Genomic DNA, 21531 nt, shown 5'->3' with positions numbered 1-21531 from the left:
AAAATTTAATGAAGTAACTACAGTTTAGTAAACTTGAGCTACTATGTAATTTAACGATACATGAAGCTAAGAGACCAGAGAAAGTCCACAGAGAAACTAGCAGCTCTCTTAATGAATACTAATGTCACAATAGGCCACAGCTAGACACACTGTGATTTTACAGTAATACATGTGAGAGTAACTCAAAATGCCCCGTAATCTAACACACAGAAAATTGTGTGGCCAAAATTTAAATTAGTTCACACTTTCTGCATAAGTGTGTCCTAAGTCTTCTTGATTCTTATTCAGAATATACGTTTTGAGTGAAACGTATCTCCAACTAGTTATTCATGTGGAAGTGACTTGAAGTCTAAGAAAGAACAGGTAGAATTAGCCACCATCCACAGGGAAAAAGACTTCTATACATTAGTAAAAATATACTGATTAATGCTGACATAAGTTTCAGCTCAGTCATCATAATAAACTTTGTACACAATTATGTACTCTAGTTGCTTCTATCTATTTATTTACTGGTGCTAAGGACTGAACCCAGGGCCTTGCCTGTAGTCTTCCACTGAGCTACACATGAAGCCCCCACTTCATTACTATTAAAAGTAAACTATATTTTCTTCCTAAAAAAAGGTTAATATGTTTGGTGTGATTTTAAATGGCTATCTTTATGTTAACCACAAATACTTTTAATGAAAATAGTATTTTTATTATAATGGAACATCAGGTTAATAGTTTTAAACTTTAAGCCTGACTTACAAGTACCAAGAACTCTTTAATTAAATTCCCATTGCTTGGGAGATTCTAAGTCTATTTCTGACAATGACCTTTAGCCTATATTGAACCCCAAAACATTTCTGTTTACAGAAAGCAACAGATATGATTGTTCAGGAGGTGTAACTGTATCCTGGTAAAAACCTTTCATCTTCAAAAGCCAGTAAGTTACACTGCTAATATAAAAACATCTTTTAAACATCTTGCAAAAATTAAATGAAAGGTTTATAAAGATACACTTTGGTCAACATCAGATTATATCAGTAACCTTGCTGCTCATATTTTCTAATGCTGAACACTTTTAGTTATTTTCATGAGTATTCAGAATGCATATTAAACTGGCTACTAAAGCTACATGGGTAATTCTGGAAAAGTTTTAAAAAAAAAAAGCATGGAAGGAATACTAACCTCTTCTTAGTTGTTTTAAGACAGTAGTGCCAGTAAAAAATTTCATTCCAAAATCGAGATAGAAAAACCCAAATGCATTTTTAAATACTTAGTAAAACACACCACATAGGTAGTTGTCATTGTAACTATGATAAATTTGTGTTTTGTAATAAACTACAAATTTTAAAGAAAAAGTCTAATTTTACATAATTAATTTACAAAAAAGGGATTAAAAAAATACATGATGCCTAGTTTATCCTGATCTAAATTTGTATTGCTAGTAAAAAAAAAAAAATAGTTCATCCTGATCTAAATTTGTCTTGTTAGTAAAAATAAATAAAAGAAGCAAAGCAGTCAACACTTTCCTATAAATTAAAAGAAAATTATAAATAGTACCATATTCATTTTCATCAAATTTTACATTTTTATACATATACTTTTCTTAAGTGTGTACCTCGACATGTTCAAAGTTTGTGTGTAAAATTTACTTATAGGACTGGAAACCTCTACAGCCAATACAATTACATCAGTACAATTACATCAATTAGCCAAAAGAGGGCGCAGAAAGAACACCAGAGTTTATGTAATCACCAGGAAACTGTCAATGGCTTCTCTCTAGTAGTTTAGGAAGAATTATAGATCCCACTGTAAGGTTTAAGAGTGCCAACTTGAGAACACTGCCAGTTACAGCATAAGTATATACATATGTATATTAATACAGATTTTTATACAAATAGCAATAGGTAGCATTTCTGCCATTCACAGGAAATTAGCATATGCTTATCTAGTGCGTTAGTTTTCAGTCCCATAGCTTAGAGGAACTAGATACAGAAGAAACAGGACCAAGGCATGCAAAGAAAAAGAAGGGAAAATAAGAACCAAGATTGGTTTGTCTTTTTTTTTTTGTCTGTTTGGTACCGGGGGTCGAACTCAGGTCCTTGAACTTGCGAGGCAGACAGCAGAACCACTGAGCTAAATCCTCGGCCCCCAAAATTATGTAAAGGTACAAATTTCCAACAATGAATGTCATTATATTGTATACATTAAATGTACCAATAAAACTAATTTTAAAAGAAAGAAGAAGGGAAAAGAATGTGTCCCAGAAGTGGTAAATCTAAGACCACCCAAAACACAAACCCTCAGAACAGGAAAGAGACCTTCCCCATTACTTCACTAAAGCTACAGCCACACGAATACACCCATAAAGCTCTTTAAGGCCTTCACTTGGCTCAGCTGTTTTCTCAAGGTCCTCGTGTGAAGGGAATGTATACAACATAAGGCATTCAGCTGACACCTACCTACATTATTTACAATTTACTTCTTTGTACTAGTTCCACTGCCATAAAATTTGGTTAATTAGCATTCATAAAATCCAACCAATGTGTCTAATACTAATTTTATGTCTCATTAACCTTTACATTTCTTATATTAAATTCACTATATACATTTTATCAGCACCAACAAATACTTTCATTGGGCACGCCTACATTTTAAAGTAATGAAACATAATTAAAACATTAAAAACATGACATTAGTATCTCTGAAAGAATTTAATCTATTATTTCAGAATATTTTAGAAGGTATTTACAGTTTCTGAAAGAAGTAGCCATAGCACAGCCAAATGGCCAGCAATGGCAATCTTCTGTTTCACTGTATCCCAAGTAAGATACCGTATTAATAAGGTCCAAGAAGAGCAGACTCTTTTAATCTTCTCTTAAAGGAAAACTGTAAGTATATAATGTTTTTTAAAAACACATGGATTTTGCAGTATTCTAATGGAAAAACTAAATTTTTTCAAAACATACTATCTTTCCACACACATGTTCTTTGCTTTCAAGAGACCATTACTATTAGCAGTTTAAGTCTGTGTAAGGCTAATGATAAATACAGATTATTATTATTTCATTATTGTAAGAAAATTCCCTAACATTAGCTACTAATAAAAGGTCTCTAGAGCAACACAACTTCTATTTGACCAAGTGAAATTTAACTTCATTTTAGGTGATTATTGGTACATAAAAGTTAGTGATCCTTACTAGTAACTTCCTAATTACAGTTACTTGCTAGTTACTAGTAAGTAAAATTTCAGTATGAGTTTCCCAATATCTATCTACCTACCTATCTATATAAATCTTCAGTGTGTAATTTTACTTCTACTAGTATATAATGACAGGTAAAAAGTATATATTTTTTAAAAGCACAATATTCCTCTTTATACTGTACATTATATATTATCTAGTTATACAGAATTTTTTAAAAGTATGCATTCTAACATACCACACTAGAAAAAGTAATTGAAATTACTGTAGATTTTCTACTATTTTTGTTCATTAAAATCTTAGGGTAAAATAGGAATATACGACCACTGGTAGCAATCAATAATTACAACAGTAACGGGAAAATTTAATGTGATAAAATTAATCTTTTCTTTATAATAAGATAGGTAGTTGGTATTTTCCTTTAGTGTGTTTTTATTTTGATTTTGGTAAAGAGAGGAGGAAACATTAGAAAGCTGCTCCTAAGAAAACACTGCCCTTTTTTATCATTTATCCTTAAGCTGCATTTAAAAAATCTTGCGGCACATATAAAACAAGTATTAAGTATTTTAACTTGTATTTGAAAAAAATTTACATATAAGAAGGCATACAAGTTTTGTAAAACCTGAAGAATTAAATTTAGATTTGGTAAGTACTGCTTAAAAGTGAAAATTTAAATAAACATCTGAAATTTCCCAAAAATTAAAATCTATAACATTGTCAGTACTAAAAGAAATTTATGTACAATTATTTCTCCCAATCACTGCCTTTTGAGTTTAATAACAAAAGCATTTAAAGAAATCCCTGTGGAAAGCTAATTTGAAAGTAAACATGCTTTAAAACTTAAATATAGATCTTGGATTAGTCCCACAACAGGATCAAGATCACTATTAAAATAATGCCTGGGGCACATTGTGATGCCTAAGATTGGTGGGTGGATTTTAACTGACTTGAAGACTGTCATAGTTCTATTATCATAAAACCTGTAACACATTTCCAGCGTGGAGGACCCATCTGTGCCCACCATCCATCTGTTTAGACGTGATTGGCAAAGTGGTAGGGAACTCGCAGTGGTTGCCTCTGCCTGAAAGGAATGAACCACAGGATCTTCCAACGAGTGCCAAAAACTTCTGAGAAGGTCTGCTGCCATGGCTTGCGGGGCCTCGATCTACAGAAGACAGCATTATTAGTGAAAGACAGCACTCCCATGGTGCACTTCAGTCAGCTAAAACAATACAGGTTGGCTGGGGATCCATTACTGGACTCTGATGAATTGTGTCCCAGCATCACAAATACAGCTTTGCTTTCATTGTGGCATGCAGCTGAGTTTTAACTCTGGATAGCAGATATTGTATCTGCATCGTCAATCAACCTAGGGCAACTTTTGAAGCAGAGGACAATCTCAGGATTAACAGAATATGTGTCAACAACACAGAAGCAAATCTCTTTTGATGTACTTTCAGAACAAATAATTTAACTTTAGTAGGACAAGGAACAAAACCGATCAGTACTTATTTTGTTTAAAAACTATCATGTGTAGAGGAACTCGTACTGTAAAACAGGGGCATTCTTGTCTAACTGGGGCCTCAGACTAGGCACCAAGAAAAAGTCATCATTATCTTATCTTTCCACTACATGCACACAGTTCTCAAATGCAGCTGGTTATTGCAATTAATTAAGAACACTACAACTGTACTTTTATACTTACATTTCTTCACAACAGTTTGACATCTTTTCAATAGATGTTGTATCCTATTAAAAATAAAAAATACTCAGATGCAACAAATTCACCAAGTTTTCATATTTACTTTATAATGTTTTAATCTCCTTTGGAGAATAAAGATTTTAAAACATTATATATGGGTACATTTTAAAGTCTCCACATAAATCACTGGAGTCCCCTTAGAAAAACAAAATCAATATTACATTAGTCCAAAAAAATTTCAATACAAAACCTCACAAAAAGTGTGGGTGTATCACGTCATTAAAAATAAAATCGTTTATACTTGCTTTTTGATAATTCTTTTTAAAACCTATTATTTATTTTCAGCTCAACAGTCAGTGAATATATGCTAAAAAACAAATAGCAAATGACATATGAAAGACACTAATGAACAATAAATTACCAAGAGTCAAAAGAGTGCTTCTGGTTCTGGATTTCTGTAAACAATAAAACTCAACAAGGCAGTCTATGAATTTGTCATATTACATCTGTTGCTCTAAAAACTAAAGTTAGCTCATTAGTATTCTTTAGTAAAACTGATTTCTTTTTTAACATAAAAATCACTTTTCATATTAGTACAGTATCTTATGGTGTGTTTTCTCTAAGGCTCTCATACAAATGTATACAAACAACTCAGCAAATAAAAAAGATAACTTCTTGAAATGGTAATTTAAACTGTTATCAAAGGACTATTATTAGATTGACAATTATAGGTAATATCTAAATAATGAACATAAAATCACACAATCTTATTTTTAAATAAAAATTTATATTCTGAACATACTTTAAAACATCACAAAATAACAGTAATTTTTCCAATATACAGAAACATGAAGTATTAGCTTTCCAGTCACTGGGACATACACTCAACACCAACAATTTAAACGAAGAGCGTTTTAATTTAATGATTCAGGGGATTCAATCTATGGCTGGCTAGCTCCAAGGCAGAAATATCATGGCAAAAATGCATGGGTAGCTGGGGATTTAGCTCAGTGGTTCTGCTGCCTGCCTCACAAGTGCAAGGACCCGAGTTTGATCCCCGGTACCAAAAAAAAAAAAAGAAAGAAAAAAATGCATGGGGAAGCAAAACTGCTCAGTTCATGGGGGCCAGGAAGCATAGCAGGGGAAAAGTACCAGAGGAATGGGCTAGGGGTCATATATAGTACCCAAAGACATGCCCTCACATCCTACTCATACATACCCAGGAGCATGCTAACCTACTAGGCGTTTCTTAATCCAGTGAAGTTGACAAGTCAGGAATAATGGTAACAATCCACACCCCATCAACCTTATCCACTTAAATCATACTTAATCTCCAAATAAAGTTAATAGCAAGTTTATAATTCTGTCTAACACAATACAACTATCCCACCTCCAACCAGAAACATAATAATCTCTTCCCCAGAATTTCAACAGTTGAGCATTTTTCTAAAATCCAAGTCTAAAACTAAGACCCAAGGCAGAATTTTGGTTAAAATTTAAAACTCTCAGTAAAAATCAAAAACACATTATATAATCTCAAGGTACAATAATATTGGGTAAACACTCCCATTCCAAAAGGAAAGAATAGAGGGATAGAAAAAAATCAGACTGAAACCTAGCAGGCAAACATTAAAGCCTATAGCTTCGTATCTGGCATCTGGGACACACGGTGGCAAAACGTGAATTTCAATGGGCTTGGGTGATACCACCCCTATGGGCTTTACCATTGCAGCCCATAGGGCCTCTCCCTTGGGCTAGCCCTACTCACGCACGGCCTATGGCTTTCCTCACAAGGTAGTCCATTTTCCTGGCATCTCCAACCTCCTAGGCGTCTCCAATGCACCTCTGGTTTCACTCCCAGTTTTATGCACTGCCCTGTCAGGGGCAGTATGACTTTCTAGGACTTGCTCTGAAATCTGGGTGGAAGGCTCCTTGATACCACAACTCTTGGCATTCTACATGCCAGTAAAACAGCATCATGTGGACAAGACCAAAGCCAAGCCCCTTAGGACCATGGCTGCAGTGGCCTTTGAGTGCTTGGATGGCTGAGTATAGTAAAATGAATCCTGGGGCACTAACTCACTAGAAGGTACTTTTCAAGGAGGGGTCACAGGGACTCTATTGTCATATGAGATGTACTGCAATCAGTAGCATCTTGCTGCTCCTGAGATGCTCTCAAGGCATCTTTCTTCTTGTTCCTGTACAAAGTATTTGGTTTATTTTTAATGGTGCTAATCTCCTTAGCAGGCATACTTCCTTTGGCTCAGACTTTACTTATGTTTCCTTCTGGGCCAAAATTTAAATTTTGCAAATTGTTCTGCTTTTGCCTCCAATTCTCATTATAAATCTGAGGAGAAGCACCCAGCAGTACCCTTGCCACAGCCTAAATGTTGGGCTGATTTGAAATTTCATCTGCAAGATTAATCTACTGCTTTTAATCTCAGTCTCCCACAAAGTTTCAGAACATAGGCAAGTTTGCTGGCATATGCGCCCTTGTCCAATACCCATGGAGTCTTTGTTCACAGCTGAAAACTGCCTGCATTCCTATCTGCATGCTGATCTCAGCTCTGACCTCAATCACCCATCAGGAGACACAGCATTTTAGGGCTTCTCTAGCCCACTCCTCTAAAATTTTTCCAAACATCTCCCTGACACTAGTTCTAGGTTTTTAAAATATATACTCAGGTACAATCACAACAGCGGCATCACTCTCAGCCCCCATTTTTTGTATTAGTCATCTTTCCTATTGCTGGGACATAATACCCAACACCTACAAATCAGTAAGTTTTAATTTGGCTCATGGTTCAGGGAATCCAGTCCATCTTTGACTGGATACAAGGCAGAAATGTCACAGCAGAACTGTGTCTGAGCAAAGCTACTCAGTTCATAGGAAACAGGAAGCAAAGCAACAGAACAGTGCCAGAGAGGAGTGAGCTCAGGGCCACATATAGTGATACCTAGGTTCATGAATGCTTCAGTTCACAAACAATTCAGTTCTCAAAAAAAAGCATTCAACAACATTTTGCTTCCCTTCACAAACACCACATCAGGTGACAAATACAACCATTGACATCTTCTCTTCATAAACACAAACACGGCCCACTTCCCTAAAATTGTAAGTAAGGTACCAAAATTATGAACCAAGGTACCACTGTAAAGTACTCAAGGTCATGCTCCATAACCTGCCTAGACATAGCTAGGAGCATGCTTTGCTAATTTCTAGGTGTTTTTTAATTCAGTGAAGTTGACAAATCAGGATTTTAATGGGCAGAGATACATTTTCCTCCCTTTACCTTAATGCCTTGCTCACCATATGGTAAAAGGTGGACAGTAATATTACTAAAGAGTACTATTCACACTTGTGGGTGCAACTCAAATTCTAAGAACTTGGTTGGCTGCAGAACCTTTTTCCAATGATGCTAATAAATAGCATCTTTACTTTTAACTCCTTAAAAGATGTAAAAATAGCTCATAATATTAAATTCTCATGTATGAACAGTTAGCATACATAAAGAAAAAGAGATGTTTTCTGGATGGCTAGTAATGATCTACCATATTTCCTTAACAAATTTTCCAAGGATCTGTAAAGAAATTATAGCATACACACACACACACACACACACACACACACACACACACACACAGACACAATATTTTCCTATCATGCTTTGAAATTAAAGGTGTTATGATTTGAGTCTAGAGTTCCCCCAAAGCCTCATGTGGTTATAAGTGGGGCTTTTTCAGAGATGGCTAGATCTACAGTGTGTGACAATGGAATTAATTTATAGTGCAATGCTAGGATCAAGGGCACTTGGATAAGTATGTGAGTGCTACCCACCCTAAGTAGTCTGGGTAAGATAAAAGGGGCAGAAAGGCACTGTTAAGACCTCTTGCTTGCTTGCTTGCTTTGTTACCTTCTGTCCACCATGAATTGTTTCTCCTGTGTGATGCCTGTCTGCCATACCACCCTGTCTTGGAGCCAGCCATTTATGGACTGAAATCTGTACAGACTGTGAGCTAAATAATCCCTTTCCTCTTTAACTTTGGGTACCAGGTATTTTGTCTCAGCCAAGACACAAGGTATCTAATGACAATTCTATTTTTATAGCTAACCTTTCTCAGGTCTGTTGCATAATTTCCTCAAAATGATTTTTTAGATGAAAACAGTATACAGACACATGAGAACATTAATTAGGGACTTGGAGGAAATCTGTGCTTCAGGTTCCACATCTGTAAGGAAGCTAATGAAGTCACTTTAATGGTTTCTTAAGAGTCTGGTGATGACAGGTTATTTCAAAGCAATTAAAACAACTTGTACAAAAGTAAAAAGGAAAAGGTAGGATAGGAGTCAAGAAGTACTACCAGGAGAGGGGTGTGAATGGCCCAAAATCACAGCTCTGGATAACACTTAAAACCTTCTTCAGGATAAAGAACTCAATTGCAAAGTCAGATTATTACCATCAGCTAATATTAACGGGAACTGTTACTAGATTTTACATAGAAAAAGCGTGTATTTTTAAGCATTTTTGACACCTTTTTAGAACTATTTTAGGAAATAAGTGATACCTTTTAAACATCATAAGCAAATGGCTATTCTGTCAAAAGATGTGCTATTTACCAACTTTATTAACAGGATTTGTGAGGCTAGCCAAATAGGTTATTTCTTCCCCCTCTCAAAATGGCAAATGCTCATCTCATTGAAATTCTGGATCCAGAATATTGTTATAAGAAAAAGTAGAATTTGAATTTGAGCAGCCAATATGTCATCAAGTTTTTGTGCTGGTGCTTACACAACATAACCACAGAAACACAAGCTATGCTACCACATTTGGGAACAAGATAGAAATAGAAAACAACAAGTTCCTACCACCAGAAGAATGGAACTACAAGTTATTGTCAAGAGCTAAATTAGATTTTTGTTCTGTTCCACAAAGCAGAGAGGTGCAGACTTTAAATAATAATAAAAAATTTTTACAGATAATTTTACTCCATATAAAAGACTCAATAATTTCAATGCCCATCAGGAAAGGACTGTCAAACACAGCTTCTATTTTCAAGGGGATATAAATATAATTTATAAACTCAGCTATCCAGAAAAAAATTCATTCTTCCAGGAATGATGAGAAACAAGTATTTTCTGTGTATTCCTACAATTAGGTTATCTTATTTCCTGAGAAATATTTATGCTAGGTATGGTCTACTGACCAAAATACCTGAAAACTTCCATTAGTTTGCATTAACTAAGATATACAGGAGAATGCTTCATTATTTTAAAAACAAGAAGTTTGGGTTTTTTATAAACTTAAAATGAGTAAGACTTAGCAGAAATATAGAACTTACCTACAGCCAAAACTTTATCTTCTCTTGATGATTGATTTTGCCTATGAAATTATCTTTCAGGTTCAATCTAAAATTAAATTTGACTTTAAAAGAAAATGTATCTCAACAAATAAGATTATAGGGGTGGGGGTTCCTAGCTGAAAGGGAGGGAAGTACTTAACAGCCAGAGGTTAGGAAAGTAAAGGGGTGAGGGTATGAAGAGCAATGTTTATTAAATAAAAATACAATTCACAAAAGAAAGTAAAAATGTTATTCAGAGCTGCCTTTATAGAAATGTAAGAGAGCTGGGTTAATAATTAGCAATGATTTGCATATCTGCAAAGCTGACTTGGAGTTGAGTAGACCAAACATAATTTGTATAAAGATTGTACTAAATGCTGCTAATTCACAGCTTTGATACTTGGCAAAATTTAATTACAAGGATTAATAATCTCAAGACTACATTTCTGAGTACATATTAAAAGGCAAGTAAGTCCACTAACTGATTAATGAAATGCTATTTAATAATCTCTTTTAAACTGATTTAACATCTTGAATGTAAGATAATTGTCAGTGCCTAAGATAATCAAGTTAAAATTAAGTCATTCCTCCGTTTGTGATTCTTTCTATACAGCACTTATTTAGGCAAGCATTGACTCCGCAAGTTAAACATGAGCTATTGCAATGGGTTAAGGATTTTCTCTTTTAATTTGCAATGGTTTGTTTTAAGCTATTTTTAGTAATTCAAATATAATCAAACATAGTACCTGTGAAACATAATGAAAAACCTTGCAAATTTTTTCTTTGTGAAAGTAAACCCTTTTACAAAACTGCAACTAAATAATCTTCCTCACCATGCTGACAACCTCAACAAAACTGAAAACACACCAAGCTCCAGAGCCAGCATCAAAAGATTATGCTGTTACATAAACTCCACAGTGCCCAGGAAACAAAAATGCTTGTATGCAAAATTAAGATAAACTGTCAGAGGAGTGTCACGGTAAACAATAGCTCCCTGTCAGAACCTCACCAGAATGCACTGGACCAGCTGTTACAACACTCTTGATTAACTCTCTCCAAGTCCAGCCACTGAAAACATGACTAATACAATCATCCAGCACTGTTAGTACTGGTGTTCCTCAGAATAAACTATTCTTGGCTGTGTGAACTACTGCTCGATAATTCTGACAACATCTATTACATTAATAACATCACCATTTCACTCAGAAACAGCAAAAGAAAAAAGGGTTAGTCTGAGTAAGGAATAGTCAAAATACCCTGATTCTCTGAAAAAGAACATCACAAAGCAGACTGTTTTTGAAAATATTTTAACACTAATATGAATTTTAGTAAAAATGCAAATATATATATTTAAGTCCTGCTCAAAATTAAATCTAAAAATAAAGTAATCCTTTAGAAATGGGCGTCAGATTAGTCTATTTAACAGAAATGTCTGGTTGTGTTGAGATCTTTTAACCTTGGAAATGAGATCATAAATCTCAAGTTTGAGTAATTTCTAATCATTTTATCTGTGTCACAGATAATCTACTCTTGACAGGTCTAAAATGGCATCTGATTATCATTACTATGATTACCCTGTTACATTCTACTATCAATTTGGTATACTGCCTCCCTAAAACCTCATGTTTCTTAAGGACAGCATTTGTTTTGCTTATTTGTTATCTCACAGGCCTGTATTTAAGCTATACCATTAAAAAGTTTATAGTTGACAGTAGAAGGTAATGAAATGACATCCTCATTAGTGTTTTCCCAAAATGTCTCTTGGATTTTTGGGGTACACAGGTTAGGGAAAGAGAAAGACTGCCATGAAATGATTAAAATTACCGATTCCTTCTATTTTTTTCTTATACAGTACTACATGACAGATCCATCACTTCCCTAATACTGCAGAGATCCTTGAATTGAGATTATAGTAAAAACATGTCCAAATGTGAAATATTCTGTAGGCAATATGTTTCATCATTAAAATGAAACAAAAACATACTTTGTGAGGAAAGCAAGCATAATATATATCATTAATTTTAATCGAAATATTAAATATTTTATTTAGATGCTAATTCATTAATTTAAAAATTAAACACTGACTACAAAATATTAATCAAGCCTTAAATAACTTTGAGTTAACTCAGGAAGGAGTACATATTCTGGAAAACTTTTATTATTATTATTATTATTATTATTAAATTCAAAAAGAGTAGTATTTAAGGTTCACTATGAAAGTCCAGACAAATGCAAACTGATAGTAATTTTTGTTATTTATATTCAAGAGAAAGAACAGCAACTAAAGACCAGACTAACATAGTCATTCTCTCTCTTTCTCAGTACTTGGATCTTTTATGACTGTTTCACAGATGTCCAATTTCTACAGACATAACGCTGAACTAGTCACTTTATGTACGGAGAAAGAGGTGAAATGTTTGAGAGCATTATTTAACAAATATGGCTTCTACTCAGTTTTAGAAATATCACATCAGAAGTAGATCTATTTATACAATAAAATGCCGTTCTATATTATAACAAAAGGAAATCTGCAATTTGAGAATATTCACATATTGGCTGAATGGAACAATCAGAATGGACCCCAATGTACAGTACCCTTTTAAAATAATAAGTAACTACTCATTATGTCTAAGTCAGAGGAGAATGCTAAAATTTTAGATTAGAGGTACTTAAAAGATCTTAAAACCTTAACTCCCTGAGGCTATCAGGGCTGCTAGATGGGAAAGGAACCATTACATTCAGCTATAAACACCTGATAGCCCTTACTAATATGAACTCTTAGCTGTGATGCTCCAAAATGTCCATTTCCATTCAGAGTAAGAATTTGCAGAAATCTGAAAAATTTTGTAGTACTATAGACGATGAAAACATATCAATGATTTTACTCAAAAGATACAAGCATAGCCTGGCAATTTTGACATGATTTATAAACTGGATTAAGTTTATTATCACAAAATATGAATGAGCATAAAAACTGAGAAAAGATTTTAGAGGAAAACTCTCAACTTTAACATTTTACTAATACCAAGCTATTTATCATCATTATTAGAGAAGTCAAAAGAATATTAGAAAATATCTAAAACTGAATTAATAAATATATATATTCAAACATATTTCACAAATATCCATGAATAACCACTAAGCATATGAAGAAAGCTTAAAAATTATTACTCATCAGGGAAATACAAAACAAGATACTATTAAAAGCCACCAAAACAGCTACAATTAAAAAGACTAATAACAAAAAAGATAATGAACCTATGAAACAACCAGAATTCTCATATATTGGTAGGAATGCAAAATGGCGTAATCATTTGAGTAAAGGGTCTAACAGGTTTAATTTTAAAAAACAAACCGATCTTATGTAACAAAAGTAATTTTACTTCTACAATATGTTCACTGTCCCATTAAAACAAACAAACAAACAAACCTTGCACCCTTCAGCGATCATCTCAGTCCCCCAGCAGCAGGCAATCACAAGTCTATTTGCTGTCGCTATTGATTTTCCCATTCTGGGCAATTTCATTTAATGGAAGCTGTAAGTGGCCTTTCTGTTAGTATGCTTCACGCCTTCAACATACATCCATGTTGTAGCAATGATCAGTACCTCATCTTTTTGCATTTTCATGAACAAATAATACTCTATTGTATGGCTACACCACATTTTATGTATTTCTTCAGTTTTAGGACTTTATTAATAATGCTGCTGTATTCATGTACAAATTTCTGTGTGGACAAAGGACTGGAACTGCTGAATCTAATGCTAACTCTATGTCTAACTTTTGAAAGAACTGCTAGAGTTTTCTAAAGTAGCTGCAGCATTTTACATTCCCACTAGCAGTGCGTAAGAGTTCTGATTCTAGGGTTGGGGATTTAGCTCAGTGGTTCGGCCACGTGCCTCCCAAACCCAAAGTCCCAAGTTTGATTCCCAGTACCAAAAAAAAAAAAAAGAGTTCCAATTCTTCTACAACCTCACCAGTGACTGTTATTAACTGTCTTTTTAATAGATCTGTTCTCATAGCTTTTGCATTTCTAGGAAGACTAATAAGGTTCAACATGTTTTTGTGTGCTTAATATTCATTTATATATTTTATTTAGGTAAATCGTTTGACTATATTTGAATTGGGCTTTTTATTACTGAGTTATAAAAGTTCTTTATATATTCTAAATACAAGTTCCTGATCAGATCTGTGATTTCCAGATATTTGCTTTCATTCTCTAAGCTGTCTTTCTACTTTCTCAATAGTGTCCTTTGAAGCACAAATGTTTATTGTTTTGATTAAGTCCAATTTATCCATTTTTTTCTTTAGTAGTTTACACTTTTGATGTCTTGTCTAAGACAATACCATTGGCAAATGCCAGGTCACTGAAGTTTACTCCTACATTTATATATACTGTGAAGTAAGGGTTCAACTTCAATTCTGTTTCATGTGCACATCTAGTAGTCCCAGCACAAGTTGCTGAAAGACTATTCTTTCACCACTAAATAGTCCTGGCACACTTGCATAAAACCAAATGACTGAACATATATACATGGTCTATGTACAGTTGGCTGTGGCTTCCACATTCGTAGATTTAACTAAATTTGGATCAAAACTATTTTGGAGGGGCCAGGGATTTAGCTCTGTGGTTATACCACCTGCTTCCCAAGCACAAGGTCCCAAGTTTGATCCCGGTACCAAAATAACAACAACAACAAAATTATTTTGGAAATAATTTACATATTCAGACTGTTTCTCCTGTCATCATTCCCTACACAATACAGTTTAACAATGACTTATATGGCATTTATATTATACTAGGTATTATAACTTAGGTAATGTTAAAATGATTCAGAGTATACAGGGGGTCACTATGCTAATAAGATGCCATTTTCCCTAAGGGACTTAAGCACCCAATGCAGATTCTGGTATCTATATGGCATCCTGGAACCAATAACCAGACAGAAGTGGATGCTTTGCCTCCAACAAGGTTGTACTCATTTATGCTCACACCCGGGATGTATGAGAAAGCCTACTTGCCGACCTTTTCTGTAATACAGTATATTATGTTTTTCAATTCTTTCTTATGATTTTTAAAGTCTTTTGTGATAAAGGGATATGACAATGATAATTATGAAGAAACAGTCTATATTTCAATCACAGATCTCATTGCTTATACACCTGCCTCAAAGTGACCTACAAAACTTGGGAAGTAAATGCACCTATCCTATGAAGGGCCTAGCTCCTAATGATACTTCCACATGTTTGATACAGTTGTTCCAATTAGGCAGCGCAAAATAAACAACACATCCAATGTAGGTAATAAAGAAAAGGAAAATAAATAAGTAAATACTATTTACAAGTGTATTTTTCATGTAAAAATGTAAAAAAAAAAATAAAGACATTATTTCAGGGTTTTTCAACATCAAACATAAAATAAGGAGCACTCAGCCTTTCAGACAACCTAAACAATAGTAATCACTTAAGTAGCATATCAATAAATCAGTAGGTATATACAAAAAGAAAAAAGGCATAATGCCAGGTAAGGTGGTGCACGCTTATAATCCCAGCATTATGAAAGGCTGAGGCAGAAGGATGGCAAGTTCGAGCCCAACTTAGGGAGATCCTGTCTCAAAATTAAGAAAAAAATAATAACAAAAAATAGGCTCAGTGCAAAAGCCCTGGGTACTGTAAAAGAAAATTTTATGTACACTCTATACCAACTACTACCTACTATTATAACTATTTTTAAATTATATAGGCATATGAAAGTGATAGTGTTATGGGTAATTTTCTCCTTTGATTTCTAAGTTTTCTGTAACTTTCAGAATTAAGTCCCTGATTAAGTAATATGTTCATACAATGCCATTTTACATTAAAAATATACTTACAGTGATGATGCCAATTAGTTGCGTATAAAAGAGTCCAGTTATTCCAACAAACATAGTAATCCCCATAAAGGCAGCAAGCCTCATGATGGCCAATTCATGTCGAAAAACAAAGTAGTCCTATAAAGAAAAGGAAAGAACTCCTCAGAACAACTCACAGTGTGTCGCCATAATCATCAGGTATGAACTGTAACACATGCCCTTTCTTATCTTAAAAGTACTACTGTCCTCCCTCTCTTTTAAGAGTGTTCAATTTAATCAACGTGTAAAATACCTGAGATTTTGAAAACTAAATTTTAAATTTACAACAGAAAGCTGAAGAAGATAGGATGCTTCTACAGGCATGGTGCATACCTGCAATCCCAGCACATGAGAGCCAAGTCCAAGTCCAGCCTCAATTACATAGTGAGTTCCAGGCCAGTCTAAACCACAGAGCAAGACCCGGTCTCAAAAAAAAGGGGGGGATTTTTTTTATGGTACCAAAAAACCCCACTCTCAGGGTTCCAAGTTGTCCTTATTTGAATCTGTTTGAATCTGTGACAGAAATCATACATGTATATAATATTTGGTCTACAAAAAAAATTTTATTATTATACTGCTAAAAATTTTGAATGCACAAGCATAAGTCACTTTAATAAAGGAGCAATACTCAGGTTGTGCCTTCAAGTGACCAAAATTCCTGAATGTTACCGCCCTCACATTTTCCCCATCCCATCACTCACCCAGCACTGGGGAGGGTTATGAGATGTAGTAGAAATGCACAAATAGAAAGATATGGTCCATGCCATTAAAAAGTATGCAGTATATTAGAGAAAACCCAACTTTGCAAACTTCCAAAATACAATCCATGCTGTGACAGGGCAAGCCCCAAGTACAGCACCAAGGAAAAGGAATTTGCAGAAGAAATGGAAGTGCTAGGGCCGGGATGTAGCTCAGTGGCACTGCGCCTGCCTTGAAAGGGTAAGGTCCTAAGTTAGATCCCTGTACTAAAACCCACCCACCCCAAAAAACACTACAGAAAAAAAAAAAGGAAGTGGAAGGGCTGTGAGTGAGGAAGGGCTGATTTTATGGTTCTGGGTACAAAAATGAATCCTGAACATGAACAGATATTCTAGGACAAGAGAAGAAGCATTTCATTCACCATCACTGCTATCAACCAAACCAGAGGGAGGGGAGAGTCAAAGAATTAAGACTTCTCTGGAAACACACTGCTTCTAAGCTTTGCAGTAAAAGAGCCACAGCCGATGAAAGCAACAAGTGTGCTGGAAGAACCTCAAGTCATGACCACCCACACACTTTCTTTCAAACTGATTCAAGTTAAGGATTGAAGATATCCTGGTAGCAGTAACAAAAGTTAGGTCTCTGGGATAATGTGCTACCTTGAAACTAAAGAACTGACATTTTCTGTGTATCACACTGATAAGCTACTAGTCTGAAGCAAATATCTGGTTCTACATCAAAATCACTTATGTTTTTAAGCTTGGAAAAACTTAAAATTCACTAAGAGAAAGTGTTGTATAGCAAATATTAGGAAATCATTTCAAAATTTCAGTAAAAAGATCCTAATTCAGAATTCTTATAAAACACAAATGATAATAAGGGACTGGGAATAATATATAACTACAGTATGTTCTGCTATAATGCAGAACACAAATTTATCCCAACATGACCAGTATGTGTTTCTTAGGTATGATTTTAACTGCAAGAAACCCTAGATGAACAAAGAAAACTGCACCCTGGCATGTGGGAATATACAAACCACACAGCCCGCAAATCCCTCCTACTCCCTGCACCTGTCAGATGTGATCCGCCAGGCTGATCTGCGTGTCATTATAACTCTCCTCAAATTTCAGAGGCCTTCCTTCCATCCTTCCTTACCATGTGCAACCCTTCTGAGGGCCACTTTCATAAGAGGCTTCTCTCCAAGTGAAGCACAACATCTACCATGTCTATGTATTTCTTAATCATGCAACATATAATAAAACTGTGCCATAATTTTTGAGTGTTGCATCTCCATTTTTCCATAAGATCTGCTCTTTTATTGCATGGCTTTATATAGTGAAGTGACTTTAGAACTGTACACACTACATTACAGCAGAGCTTACTGTACTAAAATTATTACTTTACCAAATAAAACCCACCCTCTCTTCTAATGAAAAGATTTTTTTTTAATTTTGTGCAAATATAATTTATAAATGTCAGGAATGGTTATGACACTAAAAAAATCTACTTATAGGAGGGAGATGAAGGGTGGAAAGAGAACAATAAAAGGAATTAAGATGTGTTATATACATGTAGCAGCTCTACCAAAGAACGTAACCATTATGTACTGCAAATGCGTACAACAACAAAAGGAAGAGAAGGATGGAGGGTAAAAAGGAAGGAAGAGAAAGGGATGAAAACAGGAATCAAGACATACTATGTACACGGACCAACTCCCCATAAGGAGTGTAAACATCATGGACTACAAACATGTACTAATACAGAAAATGATCTGGAGGGTGCAGAGCCCAAAAGAGTTCCATCAGAGGTGGTAAAATATAATTTACTGTCACTGCCACAATTTCACCCAATGCTGGCCACTCCCAGTTCATTTGGTATGATGGAAGAAATTGCTTTTTATCACTTTTATATTTAAAAAAACTGTATTCCAAGTCCACACATGTATAACAACAACACTGATTCATATTTTGGATCATTAACACTGTTTCCAGTGCAGATTTTTACTTCTGTCTTACATATTTTTAGAGACTGCACTTTCTGAATCTTAAAATTGCCTTAGGAAATGTTATTAATCAAAACAACCTACATGGTATTTAAAATCTTGACTACATAATAAGTCTTATGGGCTGAACTTGTCCACTCAACATTCATATGATAAAAGTCCTAAACTCCAGTAACTCAGAATGTGACTATATTTGGAGACAGAATCTCTAAAGCAGTAAGTCAGAATGATACCTTAGGGTGGGCAATGATCCATCTGGATTAGTGCTTAACAGAAGAAATGTGGATATACAAAGGACATGAGGAATACTCCCTCACAGAGAAGGCCACATAAGGACACAGCAAGAAGGACAGAGGCTTGAGGTGAAACCAAGCTGAGACCACAATCTCAGACTTTAGCCAGCAGAACCAGGAGAAAATAACTTCTGTTAAAGCTACCTGGTCTGTGGGTCTGTGATATTTTGTTATGGCAGCCCTAGCAAAGTAATATAATCAATAACTATGCAATATTTTTATGGTTTTTAATTTCTTCTTCTTTCTTAACAATTGTGTCTACTTACAAATAAATGCATAAAACATGTTCATCTTAAAGAAAAGTAATTCAGTTTGAGGACATCTGAAATCACACACAGCCTTCTGTGCATTCCTTACCCACCACAATCTCCCCCACCCTCAGCCTGAAAGTAAAGGTTACTGATTAATTTTTCACGCATTTTGAGTACTATGATGCAGATGTATTCTGCAAATAGTGTCTTCTCCTCTGAAATTATCTACCCACTCTCTTTACAGAATCTCTTGATAAATTCAAGTTCCTGATTTTAGTGTAGTCCAATGGATCTTGTCCATTAGTACTTTTTATATCCTCTTTAAGAAATCTTTCTTGTCCCTGATGATATTCTTCTACATCATTATCTTCCAAAGCCTTTTAAAAGCTTTAAAAGTTTACCTTTTTTTTATGTCACTAATCCTCCTAGAATTGATGGGTTTGGTGCTTTTGTTTCTTTGTTTTTTCAGTGAAAGGCGGGGGGATCTAAATTTTATTATATAAATATTTAACTGTCCCAGGATAATTTAAAGTTGTTTTTTAAATACAGATATCAAGTATCATACATGTATGGATCCAATTTGGCCTGGGTATTTGGTCCCATTAGTTTATCCATCCCTGTACAAATGATAAGTGCCTTGGTTACTATCACTTTAGAATAAATCTTGATACTTGGTAGGACAGTTGATACTATCCTACTCTTTTGCAAGAATATCTTGGTGACCCAAGATAACTTACATTTCTACAAAAGTTTAAATTTTCTACTTACAATACACATTCCAGTATGCTTCCACATAATGGAGGGCCCATTAGGTTTCCAAAATCCCCTTTAGTACTCTTTTTTTTTGGTACCAGGGATCGAACTCGGGACCTTGTGCTTGCAAAGCAGGCAGTGGATCCACTGAGCTAAATCCCAGGCCCATTTTGTACTTTTTTGTCAGATTTAATTCAATAACTTTTTTTGAGTTGGCAGGTCTTTTGCTGCCTCTATTTTGGTCTGTTTGTTTTTTAGACTGGGTCTCACTATGTAGCTCAGGCTGGCCTTGAACTTATAATCCTGCCCAAGGTTGCCAAGAATCACAGGCATGCCATCACCAAGACCAATTTTCTTTCTGTTTTGTTTTGTTTTTTCTATTCTAAATAGCATTTTCTATTAATTTCACTGACTAAAGGTTTAATATACAGACATATAGCTGATTTTTAAAAATATTAATTTGAAGTCATATTTTTAAAATTTTCTTTAAAATTCAAAAAAATTCACATTTACATATTTTTTTAACCTGTAAGTAACAGCCCTACTGCATTTTCTTGCCCTACTGCATTGGCTGGAACTTCTAGCACTGTCTTTAATAAAAATGATAACAGTGGGCCACAATGTCTTGTCTGCCCCAACTCAGAGGGAAAGCTGTCTATCTTTTGTCAATATTTTATCTTAGTATGCTATAATTAGTTTGTCTAAAGGTATTTTTTGTTTGTTGGAAACCTATTACCTTTTATCTGATTAATGAAATTCTTACCTAGTTCTAGTTTGCTAAGAGTTTATAACATGAATGTTGAATTTTACATAACCTTTTACAACTTTTAAAAATCTATTCTAATGTGATAAAACTATAATGACTGATTTTCAAAGGCAAAAAATCATCTTTCATTCCTAAAATAAACCCTTCTTAGTCAGGCTGGTTATTCCTAGGATATACTCAACCTGCTTCCACTTGTTAATATTTTGTTTGAGTTGTTCATCTGTATTTATAATCAGATTAGTCTATAATGTTCTTTATTTTCCTTGACAGGTTATGTATCAAGACATAGTATACACATAAAATGACCTGGGGAGAGGGTCTTTATCTATAGAAAAGGATGAAAGAGAAAGATGGAAAGAGAAAAAGAGTCTGATAGACTCTGACATCATCTACTTGGCTCATTCTGATGTCATCTCACTGATTTCCTTGCTATTGCTCAAATGTATCTACCAAACTCATATTCAGGCCACTGTATTTCTTCTTCCCAGAAGACTTTCCCCAGATAGCAACTCCCTTGCTTTCTGCTTAAATATCACTGTATCAAAGACTGTTTCCTTGGGCCAGGAGTTCGGCTCCATTGTTCCACCACCTGCCTTGCAAGCACAAGAACCCAAGTTTGATCCCATGTACAAAAAAAAAAAAAA

General features: G+C 34.6%; 1 protein-coding gene across 8 annotated transcripts in view; it reads right to left on the bottom strand.

Annotated features, from left to right (window-relative positions):
* Positions 1-2181: 2181 nt before the first annotated feature.
* Positions 2182-21531, bottom strand: part of Zdhhc21 (zinc finger DHHC-type palmitoyltransferase 21) — a 57918-nt gene continuing 38568 nt past the window's right edge. For all 8 annotated transcript variants that reach the window (XM_033757741.1, XM_033757740.1, XM_010630962.3 and 5 more), the window contains 3 exons: positions 16103-16219; positions 4894-4937; positions 2182-4353 (listed from right to left, as the gene is read on the bottom strand). In XM_033757741.1, the coding sequence (XP_033613632.1) occupies positions 4221-4353; positions 4894-4937; positions 16103-16219 (294 nt within the window). In that variant the 3' untranslated portion in view covers positions 2182-4220. The remainder of the gene's footprint in view (positions 4354-4893; positions 4938-16102; positions 16220-21531) is intronic.

This window comes from Fukomys damarensis, unplaced genomic scaffold (assembly GCF_012274545.1).
Source record: "Fukomys damarensis isolate Sample0158 unplaced genomic scaffold, DMR_v1.0_HiC HiC_scaffold_31, whole genome shotgun sequence".
NCBI lineage: Eukaryota > Metazoa > Chordata > Mammalia > Rodentia > Bathyergidae > Fukomys > Fukomys damarensis.
Note: the sequence above shows the minus strand (reverse complement) of the source record. Positions and strands in the feature narration are given on the sequence as shown.